The 17,738-nt window shown below is 50.6% G+C and overlaps 8 protein-coding genes and 1 non-coding gene across 9 annotated transcripts; 2 read left to right on the top strand and 7 right to left on the bottom strand.

Annotated features, from left to right (window-relative positions):
- Positions 1-601: 601 nt before the first annotated feature.
- BDP81DRAFT_437209 (vacuolar protein sorting-associated protein 62) lies at positions 602-2,444 on the top strand. The gene is made up of 4 exons (XM_060591204.1): positions 602-808; positions 892-1,436; positions 1,490-1,539; positions 1,596-2,444. The coding sequence occupies exons 1-4, from the start codon at positions 661-663 to the stop codon at positions 2,212-2,214; spliced, it is 1,362 nt and encodes a 453-aa protein (XP_060440687.1). The 5' UTR covers positions 602-660; the 3' UTR covers positions 2,215-2,444.
- Positions 2,445-2,476: 32 nt separating this feature from the next.
- Positions 2,477-3,792, bottom strand: BDP81DRAFT_329389 (ankyrin repeat-containing domain protein; the record flags this gene model as incomplete). The annotated part of the gene is made up of 2 exons (XM_060585303.1): positions 2,477-2,862; positions 3,444-3,792. Coding segments are annotated over 2 exons (735 nt in total), but the record flags the coding sequence as incomplete, so codon positions are not given.
- Positions 3,793-4,268: 476 nt separating this feature from the next.
- On the bottom strand, positions 4,269-5,052 carry BDP81DRAFT_398326 (uncharacterized protein; the record flags this gene model as incomplete). Its single annotated transcript, XM_060588444.1, has 2 exons — positions 4,269-4,367; positions 4,432-5,052. The coding sequence occupies 2 exons, from the start codon at positions 5,050-5,052 to the stop codon at positions 4,269-4,271; spliced, it is 720 nt and encodes a 239-aa protein (XP_060440685.1).
- Positions 5,053-5,506: 454 nt separating this feature from the next.
- BDP81DRAFT_437208 (uncharacterized protein) lies at positions 5,507-7,545 on the bottom strand. Its single transcript, XM_060591203.1, has one exon. The coding sequence runs from the start codon at positions 7,259-7,261 to the stop codon at positions 5,825-5,827; it is 1,437 nt and encodes a 478-aa protein (XP_060440684.1). The 5' UTR covers positions 7,262-7,545; the 3' UTR covers positions 5,507-5,824.
- Positions 7,546-8,373: 828 nt separating this feature from the next.
- BDP81DRAFT_398324 (uncharacterized protein) lies at positions 8,374-9,414 on the bottom strand (the record flags this gene model as incomplete). The annotated part of the gene is made up of 1 exon (XM_060588443.1): positions 8,374-9,414. One exon carries the CDS (start codon positions 9,412-9,414, stop codon positions 8,374-8,376), a length of 1,041 nt encoding a protein of 346 aa, XP_060440683.1.
- A 1,629-nt stretch (positions 9,415-11,043) lies between these two features.
- Positions 11,044-11,125, top strand: BDP81DRAFT_t293. The gene has a single exon. It is a non-coding gene; the product is annotated as a tRNA-Leu (tRNA).
- Positions 11,126-11,616: 491 nt separating this feature from the next.
- BDP81DRAFT_500620 (uncharacterized protein) lies at positions 11,617-12,418 on the bottom strand. The gene is given in 2 exon segments (XM_060595519.1): positions 11,617-11,947; positions 11,966-12,418. The coding sequence occupies 2 exon segments, from the start codon at positions 12,105-12,107 to the stop codon at positions 11,745-11,747; spliced, it is 345 nt and encodes a 114-aa protein (XP_060440682.1). The 5' UTR covers positions 12,108-12,418; the 3' UTR covers positions 11,617-11,744.
- An 890-nt stretch (positions 12,419-13,308) lies between these two features.
- Positions 13,309-14,349, bottom strand: BDP81DRAFT_437207 (uncharacterized protein). Its single transcript, XM_060591202.1, has one exon. The coding sequence runs from the start codon at positions 14,118-14,120 to the stop codon at positions 13,479-13,481; it is 642 nt and encodes a 213-aa protein (XP_060440681.1). The 5' UTR covers positions 14,121-14,349; the 3' UTR covers positions 13,309-13,478.
- A 67-nt stretch (positions 14,350-14,416) lies between these two features.
- On the bottom strand, positions 14,417-16,836 carry BDP81DRAFT_382458 (carboxylesterase). The gene is made up of 2 exons (XM_060586907.1): positions 15,816-16,836; positions 14,417-15,761 (listed from the first exon to the last, which is right to left on the bottom strand). The coding sequence occupies exons 1-2, from the start codon at positions 16,354-16,356 to the stop codon at positions 14,701-14,703; spliced, it is 1,602 nt and encodes a 533-aa protein (XP_060440680.1). The 5' UTR covers positions 16,357-16,836; the 3' UTR covers positions 14,417-14,700.
- Between the last annotated feature and the right edge of the window lie 902 nt (positions 16,837-17,738).

Below are 17,738 nucleotides of genomic sequence, written 5' to 3'. Positions count from 1 at the left end.
GGATATTTTCATTCAACTTTCAGGCTCGCGGATGAGCTGACAGCCTGCTCCATGAAGTCGTGGACCGATCTCAGCCTGGTAGATGTCGATGCTCCTGAACAAATCTGAAGGAACTACCTTAGAAAGCCAAGGTACTCCTGAGCCAATAACAACAGGCACGTCGGGATTGCTTCAGGCGCCAAACGATCTTAATGCATCAGGGCTTGACATTCAAACATATGTTTTGCTCTGTTCGATGGCAGTAACCGCCAGCGATCACACAATGACCGACCTTGACTTTGCGCGAAAGAAGGACTTCCATTACGTGACATCACCCCACTACCCCCCGCCAAATTGCTCATCCCCGGAACCAAATGCCGCGGGAATCCGTGATGCGTAGTAAGAGCGTCCATAGTGGAGATAAAACGGTTGGACGGATGTCAAGACGGAGTCTAACGGACATAGCAAACGAGGGGCGTGCAGCGCTTGGCTCCCCTCCGAACCTTCCGGGCAGCTCCCGGATCCCGAGGTTCCCGCCCTGTGTTGTTGCTGCCTTCAATGGCGTGCATACGTGCATTTGCTGAATAAGCAGAGGGATGTCTGACACTTTTGAGTTTTGCGATAAACAACTGCACATCTCCTCTAACACTATCCATCAATATTCAAGAAGTTGTGTATGAAATGGCTGCTTCAGCGCCTGCTTTCATACAGGCATTCTCAAGGCAGCAAATCTGTATTTGTCTCCTTATCGGCTTCTCAATATGCTCCACCACCGCCGGGCCGGCGATCGGCGCGGATCTCCGGTGTCCCGATTACGTCATCCAGCACGGTAAGTTAGTCGCGTATCCGATGCCGGCATCCCACTGCTGCGAATGGTGTTGGGGTTTTCTAGAGATCTGATGTGAATTGTAGCACCTCTTCTCTGGCTACACTCTGAGGACCCGTACATGCCAAGCGACCTCTTGACGCACATTCAGCACACTTCCCCGGCTCTGGACGGGAACCCCATTTTTGATGTTGCAACTCTCGACCTAGACAACCTGGAGACTCTCAACAGGTTTGGAGACGAAGTAGCTCTTACATCGAACGATGATCCCTTGAGCTACCCAGAATGGATCCACGGTGCGACACCCGACGCAGATGGCAGAATCAGCAATGCCACGCCATGCGTAGTGGTTCTCGTCGAGAAGGGAGAGCGGGACCTGGATGCGTTCTACTTCTACTTCTACTCATTCAATGAGGGCATGAATATCAGCCAAGTATTGGAGCCATTCAACCGTATGGTCAAAGGCGAAAAGACGCAGTCGGGGATGCATTTCGGTGACCATGTCGGAGATTGGGAGCACAACATGATTCGGTTCAAAGATGGGAAGCCGACTGGAATCTATTACAGTCAACATGTTGATGGAGCCTCTTTCAGTTGGGATGATTCAGCCCTCAAAAAAGCAGACGGACGAGTTTGTCAACCTGGTCTTCCTGCCATTGGCAGTAGTTCACTAACTTTGTCTAGCCTATTGTGTACAGCGCACGCGGATCTCATGCCAACTATCCAACTAGGGGGTGAGTCGTGACTTTTATGAGCGGAAACCGAGACTTAGACTGACTCAAAACATCAGCGACCAAATACACAACTCCGTCTTGGTCGACTACTGCGACGAAGGAAGAAGATGGGATCCCATCCTATCGGCATACTTCTACCACTTCGATAAAGAGTCTTTCACCGTTACTAGACTAGACCCACCAGCGAAATCATCCCCAAATCCACTACCATCTTCGAACCTGACATCCTTCTTCTATTATTCCGGTCGATGGGGAGACATAGCATACCCAGCCTCCGACCCTCGCCAGGAAATTGTCCCCAAGTTTGGACTGAAGAGAGTCGAGTCTGGACCAACCGGCCCTCGACACAAGCACCTCGTCCGAAAGGGCCTAAAGCCAGACCAGAGGCGCAAAATGGGGTGGATGGAATGGGGCGTCGGCATTTATATGTCCTTGTACCCGTGTTGTCTGAGAGGATGGAGGAGGTGGGTCTTCATGGGACTGATCATTGTGGTTCTATCAGGAGCCGTCATTGGGGCTGTCGTGGCCGTGAAGAAGTATAGAAACAGGAAGTATACAAGGTTACAGGCGGAGGATATACCATTAGATGACTGGGCTCTGGAAGATGAGGCGCTGCTGTCTTCGACTGACGAGGAAGAGGGGGATAAACCATCCAAGACTGCTGAACGGCGATGATACTAGGAGACTGCCTCGAAATTAATCAAGAAGGCTTTAGCATAATTGCAAGGCCTATCGCTTCAAGTCTTCATGTATGGTCTCATAAGTCCTGTAAGAAACATCAGATTCGGCCGGAAACGTTGCCGGGCAGGGTTTATGTGCTAGCTGCTAATGCTTCCCGCTACCCGCATAATACCGCTCATATTGGTTTAGCCCTGTACAATCGGCAGCTTGACTACTGTTGGTAGGAATTATTTAGATTTGCCTTCCAGCAGGCTTTCTATAGCCCTATTGCGCTCATTGTGCTTGGGCAAGCAACGTTCATTGCACCCCCTACCACAGTCGCACGGCTTGTAGCGCAAGTAATGATCATTAGACAGACGTATCGTGTTCCGTGGAATCGATTCCTGATGCCACAAGAGAGGGTCTTGCCTTCGTTGTCACACAAACATGGCTCTGCCCCTGCGTCCAGCAACAAGGCAACCACTTGTGGTCCCGCGCTTTGCGCTGCAAAAGACAGCGCTGTACGGCCGTTGACATATTTCAGGTTTACTGCTGCTCCACGCTCGATCAAAGTTTTGACAAGAGCGAATGCGTTGCTTCTCGCAGCGGATGTCAAACCCGTTCTTCCTCGGATATCCCGAAAGGTAATGTCCGCGCCGTGGTCTAGTAAAAGGTATGCGGCCTTGTAAAGACGAGAAGGGTCTTAAAATAGTTATGTTCGTTCCTGGAATCGAGGAAGCCCGCATCTACCGCTATCATGAGAGGGGTTCGGCCATGGATGTCTACAGAGTTTATATTGACTCTGTTTGTTTGCAGTAAGATCTCCGTATTCTCAAGTGCTTCGATCTCTGTGCTGTAGGATAGAGGACTTCGGCTTTGGTTGTCAAGATCGTCAGGTTCGAGATTCAGTTCCAACAACAGATAGGATAGAACTTTCGTATTCTCTACTTTGCCCGGTGCCCAAGACATGGGAGACCTTGCCTGGTGGTCGGGCTTCGCGACATCGATTTGATAGGTCTTCAGAAGAAGCCTCATCATTTCAACACGAAGTGAATCGGAGACCGAAAGTAAACTCGCCAGTTTGCAGAACTGAGTTCGCCCATTGTTCGGATCCGAGGAGCAAAGTGCGTTTTCAAAGCGTTTGTCGCGGAGTAGAGACACGAAACTCCGAAAACTGCCTGATGTATTAAGCGTCTCGTTCAACAGAATGGTTCTGTCTTCGTCAGAAAACTCTGAGAAAATACGTTGGTCTGCAAACAGGAGCTGGAATATATCTTCGTTATGAGCTGCAAAGTGCACGAGTTTCCACTTTGATCTGCCTAGAGCAGCAACGCTCGTCCTGGGATCTTGGAGCAAAGCTTCCACTGCAGCGTTGCGGCCGACTTCGATCGCAGCCGGTAAAGGCGATCGGCTGGGATCCAATGTGTTTACGGCGATATTCGCGTAATCAGCGTCGCCATTTCTTGCAAGGAGGACACGAATGACGCCAGCGTGTCCAAAAGAAGCTGCCCAGTAGAGTGGGGTTAACCTATCTTCGTCCTGAAAACGGCCAAGCAGAGTGTCTGATGGTAGAAGTTCAGAGACCGTCGATGGGAGGCCGAAACTTGCGGCGTAAGTCAAAGGAGCTGTGATGTCTAGGCTCTTACGCGGCAAGCAAGCACTTTAAATCCGGGTTCCGCCTGTCTTCGACTAACATATGAAAAGCCCTCAGCAGTGTTGGTTTGGTATTTTTCCTCGTTGCGGCTCTGCACAGAGACACGACATCATCTCTAAAAGAACTAATGTCGTCTGGATGCTCCTCCTCGAATTTGCTTTTTGTTTGTAACGAGCTCTGCAATAGCTCGGCATTGGGCATCTAGCCTCTCGATTTCGTCAATCAAAGTCTTCCAGGTGTCGCCTCTGAACATGTCTCTGATGAATCGGGTTGAACGGCTGCGCTGGAGATAGCAAAGCGCTCGAGCCTGGAGCTCAATGATCTTGGAGTAGAGATTGACTAGGTTGCGTTCTAGATCCAGCTCGAGACTTCTGGCTGATTCGGCTGGCAGACTTTCCATGCGGGCTCTGGGTCGTTAAACTCTTTCCATGGCGAAATATCGACAGATGAGAGAAGATTTCAGTTCAAGACCTCGAAGGATGTGTTCTCTTTGCTCTACGGGACGAACGAGGAACTGTTCGGAAGTTAGTCCTGTTGAGTCAAAACTGTGCTTCAGGGTATGAGGTGGCAAAACGAACCATAAGGATGACCAGTCCACCAGCACAGGCAAGAGCGGCGTGAGGCTCGGCGCCAGCAGCACTGCTGATGAGGTTCCTTGCAGCAACGATATGCTTCGACACATTGTTGAACAAGGGTTCAATAGCGAGCTCGCGACTTCCGAGAGAAATGGTCAAGCGCTCTTGACTCAGTTCCTCCACCTTTGCATTCAAGCTCTCAGCAATTCGTTCGTGTTTGAGATGGCCTGTCTCCGTGGCTATGGGACCGCTTTCAGGCCCAGAAAGCTCCACCTCTAGGATTTCCGTGTACTGCTGAGCAAGCTCCCTCTTCTCAGAATCGGAATCGTTCTGCAGAGCTTTGATTGCCCGCTCCCAAATATTCGTCAAGGTCGGATCGGTGCCCGTAGAAGATATTGATGACAATATTGGTGGCGTAGTGTCGCTGATGTTGTCAATTTTCTCTTCGATATCTACTGGTAATAGAGATGGCTCGGGCTGACACTCGTGGATAGAAGATGGGCTTGGCTTGACCAGAGAAGCATTCGAGGACGCCAATGTTGTCAACCCCGAGTCCGTTACTACAACACGGTCCTTCGGTATTCTTTTGTGCTTCAGCCTCTCGAACCAAGTCATTTTCTTCATCTTGTGAGATTCTAGCAGTTGCGCGGATTTCGTCGAAAAGAAGGCACTAGTTAAAGCAAGTCCGGTGTACGGGAACAAGAGATCGCGATAAGTCAAACGCATATGCTATGAGATACTTTGAAAAGGATGAAAAAGGTGACGAGAGATCTGGACGAGAGGAGGAAAACAGGAGACTGCACATCTGCATGAAAAAGGCAGCCAACAGGCGAGGTGCAGATAGGCAACCAGCATCCAATCAAGCTCATGCAGCGAGCCAAGTTGCCAACCGACTGCCTCAATATGCAACGCAACCGCCGGCGTTACCTTGGCATGGCAAATTGGTGAGAACAACAAGTTGCAGGTCACTGTCGCTGGCTGCCATTGGCTAAATATGGTGCAGCATGTGTGCTGATCACGCAGGTCATCTCATTCTGGGCCAACATGAGCGGATTAAGAAGCGGGACGATAATCTTTACCACGCACGCACAAGACTACGAGGAAGGCATTGCAAAATAGACATGGTACACGCGTTTGAAAGTTACATCTGGTTTCTTTGCCTAGTACTCATTGAACCGTATTCCTACATCAAAACCTCGAATAAACCGAAACCGTTTCCATCTCTGCGCAGGAGGGGGTATCTTCACAAATCAATCGCCGTTCCATATTACATCCAGACTCCTGTGTCAAAACACCCATTCCCTTTCATAATAGTATCTCCCAAAACACGAAAACGGCTGACTCAATGGAACATTGGCATTCTGCCGTAAGCTTGCATCCGAAACTCGGGATGATTCTAGCAAACCGATCTCTGGTTGTTCACTGGAGCGCCGGCAGGAGCCGACGGGACCACGGCAGTCATAGAGCTGGTGCGGGAGTTTCCGGCCGCCGCAAGGTCAACGTTCTGCCAGGCAGTGTCGCTGGTATCCTGGATTCCCTGGGGCGAGGTGCCGCTGGCCGAGAGGTAGATGCTGCTCGTGTCGTGGGGCATAGCCGGGGCGAAAGGGTCGAATACGGCAGGCGGCTGGGTGACCTGGTCGACGACGGTTCCATCGGAACTCTTCTCAGACTCTTGGGTCGAGCTAGCTGCGTGAGCTTGCTCATTCGCAAGCGCGGCTGCAATCTGGCGGCGATGGGCAATTTCTGCAGCGTCGGCGGGCAGGTGTAGATGACCCTCATGAGAGAGCTTGGGAAAGGTGGTCGAGCGGACTCGCTTCTCATCGTCAATGAGAGCGGTAACCTTCTTGCGGAAAGAGCGCATGCGAAGGATCATAACGACAGTGAAGATCATGACGATGATGCTGACCATGATCCAAACGACGACAAAGTAAGGGATGCTCATCTCGGAAGCTGTCATAGTGATGACGACAGTGATGGAGACAATCGTGTTGGTAATGAAGAAGAGGTTGAGGACAGCAGACCCTACATAGATCTTGTCATCAAGACTGATGCGCTCGTACCAGGTGGTGTCTGTCTCGAAGTCCTTCTTTCGCTTCTCTTGGCGGCGGCGGAGGATCTGAAGATTGAGAAGCTGAGAGCTGCAGCGACGGTGGTGGAAGAGTCTGAAGGGTCTCTGTCGGTACTTGGAAGGGATTGCATTGCTCGATTGGGCGTCCTTCTCAGGCTTCTCGACTAGGGTGGGAATATTGGCCAAGTTGCGACTGGTCAAGTTGCGTCCAGTCTCGTGCACAGAGAGGCCTTGAGGGTGAGACGCAAGAAGTCGGCCATTCGGGTGATTGATCTGGAACTCATCCAACGACTCGGTGACGCTGATCTCGACTGCCGGATTATAGTCGTCTCTAGAACGGTAGTCGAATCGGCTGGAAGTAGCAGTGAAGCTTCGGACAATGGGCACCATGGTCGAGGTGCGGGGAGTTGCGTTCTGGAAGGGCCAGCGAGGGGATTTGGCTTTACCACTGAGCGGGTGACGGTGCAAAATCATGCTTTGACCGCGGACGGTAGGCGGAGTGTAATCGAGGTTGATGACCCTGTCCGACTCTTCAGAAGACATGGGAGAAGGAGGAATGGGCGTCGAGGGATTCGGTGCAGGGCGAGGCGCATCATACGGCTCATCAGAAAGGTCTGAGACGTCGTCGCTAGTGAGAGTCTTGATGATTCTCGGCTTGGTCGGCAGCTTGAAGGAGGTGAATTCCTCCACAGAAGGGTAGGCCGCTCCACGACTGGCGACTGCAGTCGTGCCAGAGCTGAATGAGGCCTGCGGCGGCAGCGACATTCTTGCTTGTGGTGATGTATGCTCTGTGACGATTCTTCCAAGTGAGGGTATTCACAAAAAAGAGTGTGGTCGAAAAGAAAGACAAAGGGGATGTGCGAAAGAATGAATAGCCGAAGAGGGTCAAAGAGGGTTACAAACGAAAGTAAATGATGGTTGGCTATGGGTGAAGGAGAGTGTTGGCTTTGTAAGAAGGAGAAAATTATTCCATGTTGTGCGGGTGGGAAAGGTTGACGCGGTTCAGGAGTTGAAGACGCGTCTGCCTCCAGGCACCCACAACACCACAGGTCAGCGGTGAGCAAGTTTTTCCTCCCGGAGGGAAGCAACGACCGGGTGACTTCTATAAATGAAGAAGGTGAAGTTATCGTCAGGAAAAGGAGCAGACAAGATAGAGATCCCCGTGGTTAAATCCTGCACCACGTTGACTCAGGGTCAAACCATCACAGGAATGCTGAGTTGCCATCAGCAATCATCTTCCATTCCAGAGTCCCAGTTACAGTAACCCAATTCAATGTTTATTTTCATGTCTCAGATAAAGTTTCCGCATTTGGTCAACCTCAAATGGACACGTTCAAACCTTATGATGCACATCATCTCCCACACACGTGGTTAGGCAAGCAAGTGAGCAAAACATCTGCAGCTACGGAGTGGCCAACTATCTGGGGAAATGACCTCGGGCCGTACAGAAACATTCGGCAATTGATGACCCAAGGTCTTCGGAACTTGCGTGGTCTGACTTCTGCAGTCCATTCGGTCTCGACGTCGTCCGAGGCTTGTTGGTCAATGCCAAGAATGCTCCTTTCCAAGCAGAACTCTGACAACAGCCCGGACGCGCCTGCCCAACTTTTGAGTGTTTACAGCATATAACTACACATGTATACAGGCCAATAAAAGATTAGGGTTTCTTGTACACTCGTGACTTTACCTGAATATCAAGGTATTCCGGAAGTTCCAAAATCGACCTCGGAGACCAATTCTTCCGGGTCTCTTGAGTATTCATCGCTACATGGTATGAGAATATATGAAAATTTTGAACGTAAATTGTGTATTCATTCTTCCAGCAAACCCTACTTTTACTCACCCTGCCTACCTAGACCATGGCTCTGAGCACGACGCTACTCTGGTGTTCCAGACAATTTGGATAATTCTTTCTTGGTGCTGGTAGCCCAGTTACCTTTCGATTCACGGATGACATCGAGGCTTGGGTGCGTACCAGAAGCAGAAGCCTTCGGGGCTTCTTGACCGTTTGCTGGTTGATGTGCTTCATCCGCGATAGAGTCTGGCTTGGGAGGCTGCTCGCCCTCATAACGCACGCCGTTCACGAAGCATCCTTCTGAACCACCATCACCAACAGTGGTGGCATTAAAAGCGTCTCCTATCCGAGCAACCTCCAAGTCGTGTTTGAGCCCTTTCTTGGACCACTGGATCATAATGATGGCCACTATGGCCCAGAGCACTGCGATACCACTAATACTGATCCAAACGAACATGAAGGGAAGATTCAAGGGAGGCTGAACGTGGTCTCTGGCGGCAAATATAGCAACAGAAAATAGCAGGCTGCATGAAAAGGAGACAAGGACGCACAACGCTTTGTACATGGAGAAACTCTTGGCCCTAGCACGGTATACGGCGTGCCTCTCGTTGTCACCATGAGTTCGCAGCTGGTAAAGGTACAAGGCAGACTCGACCTTCTCCCAGAATGTCTTGATCGGCGGTAGTTCTCCATTATTGGCTTGCTGCCCAACTTGACCGTTCATCCGATCAGCACCTGTGACCTCATGAACATGGAGATGCTCGGGGGCGTGGCGATGAGAGGAGTCTGGGAGCTGCTGGCCATTCTCAGCGTCCACCATTTGGATCGGCAAGTCGTTCTGGATGGCGCCGCTGCAATGCGGGTGTGTGGCGGTGATCTCGGGCATCTGAGCGCTTGTCTCTTTGGTTTTTGGGGTATTTTGGATGGACGAAGAGCCGCGTTTGTCCTTGTTGTATTTCTCAACGAGCTGCATCGGCCGAGGTCCTTTGGTCGACACTGGCTGCTGATTCAGGTTCGAATCGACCCATTTTGGCTTGTTTGGGGCGTTCTTTGCTTGTACCGCCCTGAGTTTATTTTTCAGGTGCTTGGTGGCGATGTTGCTTTCGAAGTGTGATTGAGACATTGAGACACGGTTGAATTTACTGCAAATTTGTTAGTTGCTTGGTTGACGTATGAGGTGAATTGACTTGAGTAGCTTGAGTTTACGAAGTTGGGAGCTTCGAGCTCGTTAAATGCGTTGTGCTCATCGCGTGCCTTTGTGTTGAACAAGATCTTGTTCTAGCTGACCTCCGTTTGTTGCGGAATGAGTTGGCGACACTGCCTTTTGTTTTTGATAGGTATGTCACAACGGGCAACAGTTGACACAAAGCCGATGAGTTTGTGCATGAAGATAGCTTTTGAGATTGAGGAGCGAGATTGTACAGCGGATACTTCGGCGTGGACGTTGGTTTGTTGAACCAAGAGCTGCGACGACGCGGCCCATAGACGTCAACGGTGGTGGCGGGTGACGTCGAGGCTCAGAGCATGGGCTACTAGTCGGTCTCCCATGATTGAGGTTGACCTACCCTTATACGGAAGCCATAATTTGCATGTTCTGATGGTAGTGGATTTTCTGGAACATGCAGGCAAGATCATTGGGCTCGACGTGGCAACTAGCAGAAGCCCAATAGCCTTGCGAGGCAGGCATGGCTTGTCGCTGGTTCAGTCTCAAATTCCAGTAAGTACGGTACTTACCATAATTACTAGGTACTTTGAGGGAACTCCAGTTTCAGGCTGAAGCACAAATCAACTCTTCTGCATAGGGCAATACTTCTGACACCTGTGACAATTCAAGTCAACAGCTGAACAAAGGAGGCTGTTGTAAACTGAGACTTTTAATAGCAAAGCGCCAACAACTAACACCTACCTACTGTCTCGAAGCTCCGTTTCAAAGCTGACTTTCGAACAGAACAAGTAGATAAGATTCTTAGGCCAAAAGTCTAGGAGCTTCGCGACTCTCGTGCACGCAGAGAGTTGCGTATTCATAGATTAGGGAATTAAACTGCATCGCATCTCGATATTCTCGCACTTGCGGCAGCTTGTTAGCAGAGAGTAACAAGGAGGAAGTTCTGCAACGGCTCCTGCTTCGAGGCTGGACCTGACGATGGCATGTGATGAACCAAAATGGCGACGCGTTGAATGGCCTATTCATAAAAGCGAGAAAGTCTCTGGATCCAAGTCGTCTCGTTGCACAGCATGTTTGTTTAAGTTCGCATTTGACCAAGCAAACTGGGCTTGAGCAAGCCAAGGAGAAAAAGAAAGTTTCGAACAAAGTTCGTGCGGCGGAAACCGCAGAAGACTTTCATCCAAGAAGTTAAAGAAAGTTTGCTTGACGCCGCGCACCTCTCTATTCTCGTCTCGAGGTAGAGGTCAGTTGGAGAGCCAAAACTTGCATCTCGCCAAACTGTTGGTATCCCTATCACAGGGAAGTTGGTTCGAACCGTAGGGTCCTGTGGTTAACGAAGTATCAATATCTCTGTATTGATTGATTCTGCGTAAGGAGTAGAAGGGAGACTCCAACCGGAGGTTGGGTGGGTAGTCGAGGTCTAAGTGTACCCCCTCGAGGTGGCCCATGCTCTGCCCCTACTCGCGGCCGAATTTGACTTCCAATCCGACACAAACTTCTCTTCGTTGCCTTGGAGTTGCGATTTTGCGCTCGCGGATGCGCAGCTTTTGAAGATCGCAGCTCGCAAGATATCTTTATCCAATCAAAGGCAAGATGGCCGAGCGGTCTAAGGCGCTAGCTTCAGGTGCTAGTCAAGTAATTGGCGTGGGTTCGAATCCCACTCTTGCCATGTTTTGCCTAGATCTCAGTGGGGGTGCTCTTGACCTTAATCTTTTTGTCAGAATTGGATAGATTCTTGTTGGTATCATTTGTTGGAGGAGGGCTGAAGCTTCAGATATGCAGATGCCGGCTTCAGGCACTTTGTAAGCGAGAACACATTTTCTATTGACAACAAATGCCGTGCAACTCCCATCAAACTCTCCCACGTTAACGCGACCCATTGTGCAGCTTCTCCCCCTACCATATCCCTTGAAAAGAATGCCCAGATATGAAAGGCTCAGTCTGTCAACAACAATTAGTCCGTTTGTCCTCGACTTCTGCAGAAAAGATTGAAATGATCACTTACCAGGGAGGAAGGCAATGCCGCTTTCAGAGCCCTTCTCAAATCTGTTCAAAGGCAAGGCTTGAAGCTCGCTTTTTGGCGTTGGACAAACCACGAATGTCAGACATCCACTCAGCCCAGCTCATCCCACCTGCGCATGGTGGACTCCATCAGGCAGTAAGCTCAGGATGCGTACTCCAGACAGCCTCGAAGAGACCATCGGTCAGAATGGAGTTGTACCCATCCTCTCCAACGCATACTCTGATGAACTCCATATATGCCACGTACTCTTCGGCGGTTGCGAATTCTAGATTCTTGCCTTCCAAAGCTTCTTAACCAGGTTAACCCGGCGCGCACCCGAGGGTCGACAGTATTCCGTAATCGACTCGTACAGGTCTTTCGGGTCGACATCAGGCTTCAACAGAGAGTGAGCCTGCAGGCCCTGGTAGACGGTGTTGTCAAGTGAATCGAGCAAAATCTCGTAGATACGAATGAGCTTTCGGGCCCAAACTACTTGGTTTCAAGGACCAGCAGATCCGTCAAGTGGTTGATCTTGCGTCAGAGCCTTTGCCTCTAGCCCTTCTTCATTCGGCGTGTTTTGAATTCCGCGGTTCCATAATTCGTAGTTGGTTCGACCGCGTAGCTTTACCACACACTTGGGGGCGGACATGATGTTGGGCTCTGGTGCTGAACGTGAGACTGGTAAGAGCCGAGACTGACAAGAACTTTGCTATGGCTGGTTGAACGATGTCGATCGAGCGGGACGACCAATGTTCGGTGATATCATGATATCAGATAGAGGGCTCCTATTTAACGCATTTGCCAAGAGGATACAGGAAGGTGCACTTCAAGTTTTATGTCCCCTTGAAAACTGTCGGAACGGCAAGGCTGATAAGGAGCAATGGGCAGGTATCGTGTGCTGGCTGGTGCCTGCCCTGGGCGAAGTGGGACAACCGGCTTAGTCATCACGGCCGGTTAAGGTGGGGCAATGACAGAATTCGGAATTGTACCGTTGCGCCATATACAAAAGAGAGATCCCTCTACTGCATTTAGGTAGTTGTGGGTACATATAGTTTCCGTCAGGCAACCACCCAGGCCGTCCCCACGTACTTCGATCGGCCCCTGCCCACAATGTAAATAGGAAGAACAGCAGCAATTATCACGGACATCGACGTGATTGTTGCCGAAGATACACCCTCATGAGGAAATGTATCACGCCTGTGATACCAACAAAAACACTTTACGGCGACAGTGCATCACTAGTTGAAGCTACCACATGTCGGGGTAGAAGCCTCTAGTCCACGGCAGGGGTAATATTTCCTTCGACATGGGAGAAATTTTCGTCTAGGCATCCGAGATATTTCGAACTTTGAAGAGGCTATGAGTAGTTATGAACACCAGGTTTCTAGAGACAGAGTCATTGTTCTCCTCCACCTAAGATATTTTTGGAACTTGATTTCTTTCATAGTGGGCTGGTTGTGTTGCGAACCCCAAGGAAATTTATCAAAGTTCTTTTTCCTTCGATAACTACACATAAAGCAAAAGAAGTGCCTACCTCTGTGAAGAAACAATCATTGTCGAGATTCTCATAGCCACATGCAGATTAATAACGTGGCTAAAAGATATTGCGCTATGCCACCAGGCGTGAGAACTGCGATTTACTTTATTGTGGTACAATGAATAAACTCTCGCCTTGATCTAAGGCAACAATCTGCCTCTTTGTAGTTGTTTTCACCTTCAACTGGAAGGCTACCTTAGTATGTCTGAGCTACGAGGAAGAAAGTGTGAAAGACAAAACAGAGAAAGGTTCTCATGCCTGATGCATCTTGATAATAAAGCCGAAATAGCGGCACCACATGGGTGAGACATACAGGCAGCAAGTCATGGGATTAAAAGTTGAGCAACTGCATTTTCTCAATTGATTTGCTTTTTATATCCAAATAAGCTACTCTATGTCAAATGAGTCTGGTAATTCAACCGAAGAACTTTCGGCAAGCTCTCCCTGACCTGAACATACTGAGATGGTCGCATCCTTGCCAGCTCACCTAGTGATGTATCCGAGCTTGATGAAATCAGACTTGAAGTTAGGCCTGAGCTTCTTCAACTCCTCGACCATGACGTTCCACTGTGTAACATTGTAGTGGGCATGAAGAGGCGCCACCTCTCGGTACACACCCGGGTGCGTCTTTCTAACCGCGTTACAGAACAACAGTGTCGTGACAGAGTTCTGCATGTCGTTCACCTCCCAGTGACCTTCGGTGCAGGCTCTGACGAAATCTATATAGCAGATGAAATCATCTACTGTATCGAAATCCGTGAGTTTCAGCGTCATTATCTTCTGTATCAAGTCGGCGGCGAGTTCGGGACAAGGCTGTAGATACTCTTCAATAATGTAGAGAAGAAAATCTGGGTCGTCATCGTGATGCAGGAGGTTGTGAAGTTGCAGGCCGCTCAAGAAGACTGGATCCAGGGATTGGAGGACAATTTCGCAGACTACCCTATTGGTAGACCTGCCCTCGCTTGGTACAAGACTTGTGTAGATTGGAACCAGGGAAGGGGGCTTTGGGGCATCGCATATGCTGTCGCCATCGTCCAGGCCAAGTGCTTCCCAGAGACTCCTTTTCCACCCATGAAATTGCATACGGCTTCTGAGTGCTGGGATATCGAAATCTTCAGTTGTCATCTGTTGTGGATTGAAAGGAGCTTCAGTTGGTGAGATTTTGTTTTTGGGGGAGGAAGGAAGTTCCGTTGGTGAACAGATAACCAGACATGATGATGTATGTTCGGGAGAGACAGAAGGTTCTGCTATTGAGCGAATGTCTACGGGCGACGGAGGAGTACCGGAAATTGGGGGGTCGCCTGACATCTTGGAGATCGGAGAGCGCAGTGTTACTTGCAGCTTGTGAGTCATAACATTGAGTCAACTAAAGTACCAATCGATCCAGGGAGAGTCTGACGATTCACTCGTCAAGAGAGTACGACTGGGGGAATGCTGATATATATTGGTCGAGAGAAAGAGTCCGGTTGGGCTGGATACTCCTGTCACCCAAGTTGCCATGTTCAAAGCACATTGTGAAGCTATCCATGTGAATTAACCGAATGAATCAAGGCAGGGCAATTGTCATAATGTAGTAAATTCCGAATTTGGACTCATTGTTGAACCCTCTTCTCCTTCTTCCTTCAACGCGACGCCGGAAATAGACTGCCTTTATAGACCCTTTCAGCCTTTTTGAACTCCGTCTCCAAACAAACCCAAACAAATACTAATAAGAAAAGCCGGCGGCTTCCGTGAGGGGCGCGTACAGAGCGCAGGGGTAATCCGCCGCAAGCGTCGCCGACACCGTCACATCACTCGATGATCCCGAGCCCAAGAGTCCAAGCTCGAACCCAAGAGCACTTCCAATTTTGGGCCATCCAACACCACCGCTGGGGTTCTTGGCGAAGCCGCCCCAGACGCCCTGCATGTAGGAGCTGAGCTTCGTCTGCTGCGCCGTCGCGGATCCCCACTTGCTGTACGCGGGGTACGTGCCAAAGACTGAGGGAATCTCGCTCGTGTGGTAGGAGCCAGGGTTGGCGAAGATGCTGGTGGAGGCGAAGACGGGATCGTAGCGATAGCGATAGGCGGTGTATCCGTTGATGGCGAGGTAGCTTGCCAGGGTGGACGTCGTGCACGTGAAGATAGCATCCGTTATGATCCTGTCGGCGACGACGTAGGGGTCGTTGAGGGCCTTTGCGGCGTAAGAGGCCGTGATGGCGCTTTTCGTGACAGCGGAGCTGACGCCGATTTGGGAGAGTGCCGAGCTCAAGGCTGCGGCTCCGTCGTTCATGCCCTCGACGGCGAGGAAGACGCGGGCCTCGTTGAGGGTGGTACCCATGATGACGGGGATCTTGGGCCACTCCTTGGAGGAGATGCTGCTGCGAACATCGTTGATGGATGTACCGTCACCGTTGACAGGAGGGAAGACGAGGGCCTGTGCTTCAATGAAAGCCTTGATATCAGTGGCGGAGACCTGGCGGAGGCACTTGACGTCGGCGCAGTTGAAGTTCTTCAGCACCTTGGCGTAGCTGTCGGAGCCGGAACCCACGAGAAGAGATTGCTGTGACTCCATGATGGCAGCTGAGAAGGGCAGAGGGCTGGGCGGGTTTGCGAGGAGCTGCTTCACAGATTCACCACCGGCAGACTCTCCGAAGATAGTGACGCGCGAGGGGTCGCCGCCGAACTGAGCGATGTTGGCTTGGACCCATTGAAGAGCGAAACGCTGGTCAAGGTATCCAGAGTTCTGTGAGCCAGTTGCGATATCAGGAGAGTTGGAGAAGCCGAAGACTAGAGAGTGTGGTTAGCATATTTGTGGACTGGACACGCATGAAGAGACCTTACTGTTGGTACGGTAGTTGATCGTGACCACCACGACATCTTGAGAGACGGCAAGCGAGCTTCCATCGTAAATAGGCAGACTGGCAGTTCCAAACTGAAGGTTGCCAGGGAACAACCAGAACATCACAGCCTTCTTGCTGGTAGACGTTGCACCCATAGGAGTGAAGACGTTGAGGTACAAGCAGTCCTCACTCTCATCTGTAAGAGACCCAGCTGGGTTTCCGAAGTAGGCCTTTTGCAACGTCCGAGCATTGCCTTGCTCTATGAACTGTTGGATACAGGCTGGCTTGAAAGCTTGAGCTGACAGTGGAGACGACCATGCATCCGCGGCTTGGGGAGGAGAGAACCGCTCCGGAGGAGACTTGGCAAAAGGAATTCCCATGTACGCATTCGCGGTTCCGGTTGCTGATGCTGGTTGGGCCGTGGTGCCAATCACGACGCCGGAGGCGATTGTGACCGTTGGGCCGGCATTGGCAGGCGCGGCAAGGGCTTGGAGGAAGAATGTGGAGGAGAGAAGAAACGTGGTCAACGAAGGGATACCCATCTTGGATAGAAGAAACGGTTTGTGAAGACCTGGAAGACTAGAGAAGGATTGGATTGGAGTCAATGCTCTTGGTTGTTAGAATCAATGCCCATGGTCCTCTCATCTGTTTTTATGTCTGATGCTGCTCATCAACACTGCCATCGAACTCTCGGGATCTTCATTGTGACCGCGGGGCTACCGATTGAGGATATCTCTAACGTCACCAAGAGACTATCGACCCTTTGTGCGGCGAGGCGACAACTAACACATCGCGCGTGGCCTACGAAGCTAAAAAGCTCGAGCGCTTTGACCAGACCTAACGCCATTGTAGGCGGTGCTGATTACTAGAGACTGGCTAGATCACAGCGGCCCGTTTCCGGACGACGTCTCCCGCATTTGGCATGGTAGCTGTGCCTGTCTCAGGCCCTAAGTGAGTCGCGGCAGCACCGATGTAATAAGGGACTATTTCCCATTCTTTCGTGCCTTTCTCATGGTCTGTGGAAAGGCCGTGCTTGGGAAGGTCTGGACGCCTGGATGGCGACGCTAGAGAACCCAGATTTCCGGGAACCAAAGAGAGGGCTTACCGAGACATTCTGAGGTCGCCGTTAGTCCCGGCCATTCAGGACGAAAAAGACCCGTCCTTGCGAGACTCCCCATAGTGCCCATGAAGCTATGGCCATTTTCCATGACCGAAAGGAGATTCGACGTGGCGAAAGCTCTTAAAGCTGTGCCTCTTCTAGAACGCACGTCAAGCCTCGTCAAGTTCAGGCGTTTCTCGCTAAGTCCACGGCGCTGCTGAAGCCTGCACAATTGCGCCCTTGACGTCGACCCCACAATCGCCGGATCCGATGCTGACGTGAACCAGGAAGTCGATTAATTAGCCGCTGTAAGGCATGCTAGGACAGTAAGCTGAGGAGTCCCGAGATGGGAAGAATACTTTGCCAAGAGCCCATAGATTCAATTTCCCGACGCTTGGGCTCTTGGATGAATCGAAGAGTTGATGACTAAACCCGCGCATTGCCCCTGAATCGTCGGGCTGCGCAAAAACAAGGTTCCAGACAGGTCTTCAGTAAGCTTGTAGTCGTCTTTGGTCGCACTTCATAACTTGATGATAGGCTATTATCACTCTGGTCCTCAATACTGAACCAGTTGCCGGGTTTCTCAGCATTGCAGGCGTTGACCAATAATGATAGCAAGATGCAGAGGAGCCGTTTGAAGCTGACAGGATTGCCTCTTCTGAGTCATCTCGTGAGAGAAGTTGGGGACAAGCGCCAGTATCAGCAGGCAACGAGGAGGGGAAACTCAAAAACGAACAGGCAGCAGTCTGATCAATCTACATTACATATATCTGAGGTTGTACAACCTCGGAGCAACCACTTAAGTGACCAACTTGGTCGAGTTTC

The sequence above is a fragment of the Colletotrichum phormii genome (genome assembly GCF_030913505.1).
Source record: "Colletotrichum phormii strain CBS 102054 chromosome Unknown BDP81scaffold_23, whole genome shotgun sequence".
Classification (NCBI taxonomy): Eukaryota; Fungi; Ascomycota; class Sordariomycetes; order Glomerellales; family Glomerellaceae; genus Colletotrichum; species Colletotrichum phormii.
The sequence above is the reverse complement of the archived record's forward strand: the minus strand, read 5'-3'. Positions and strand labels throughout refer to the sequence as shown.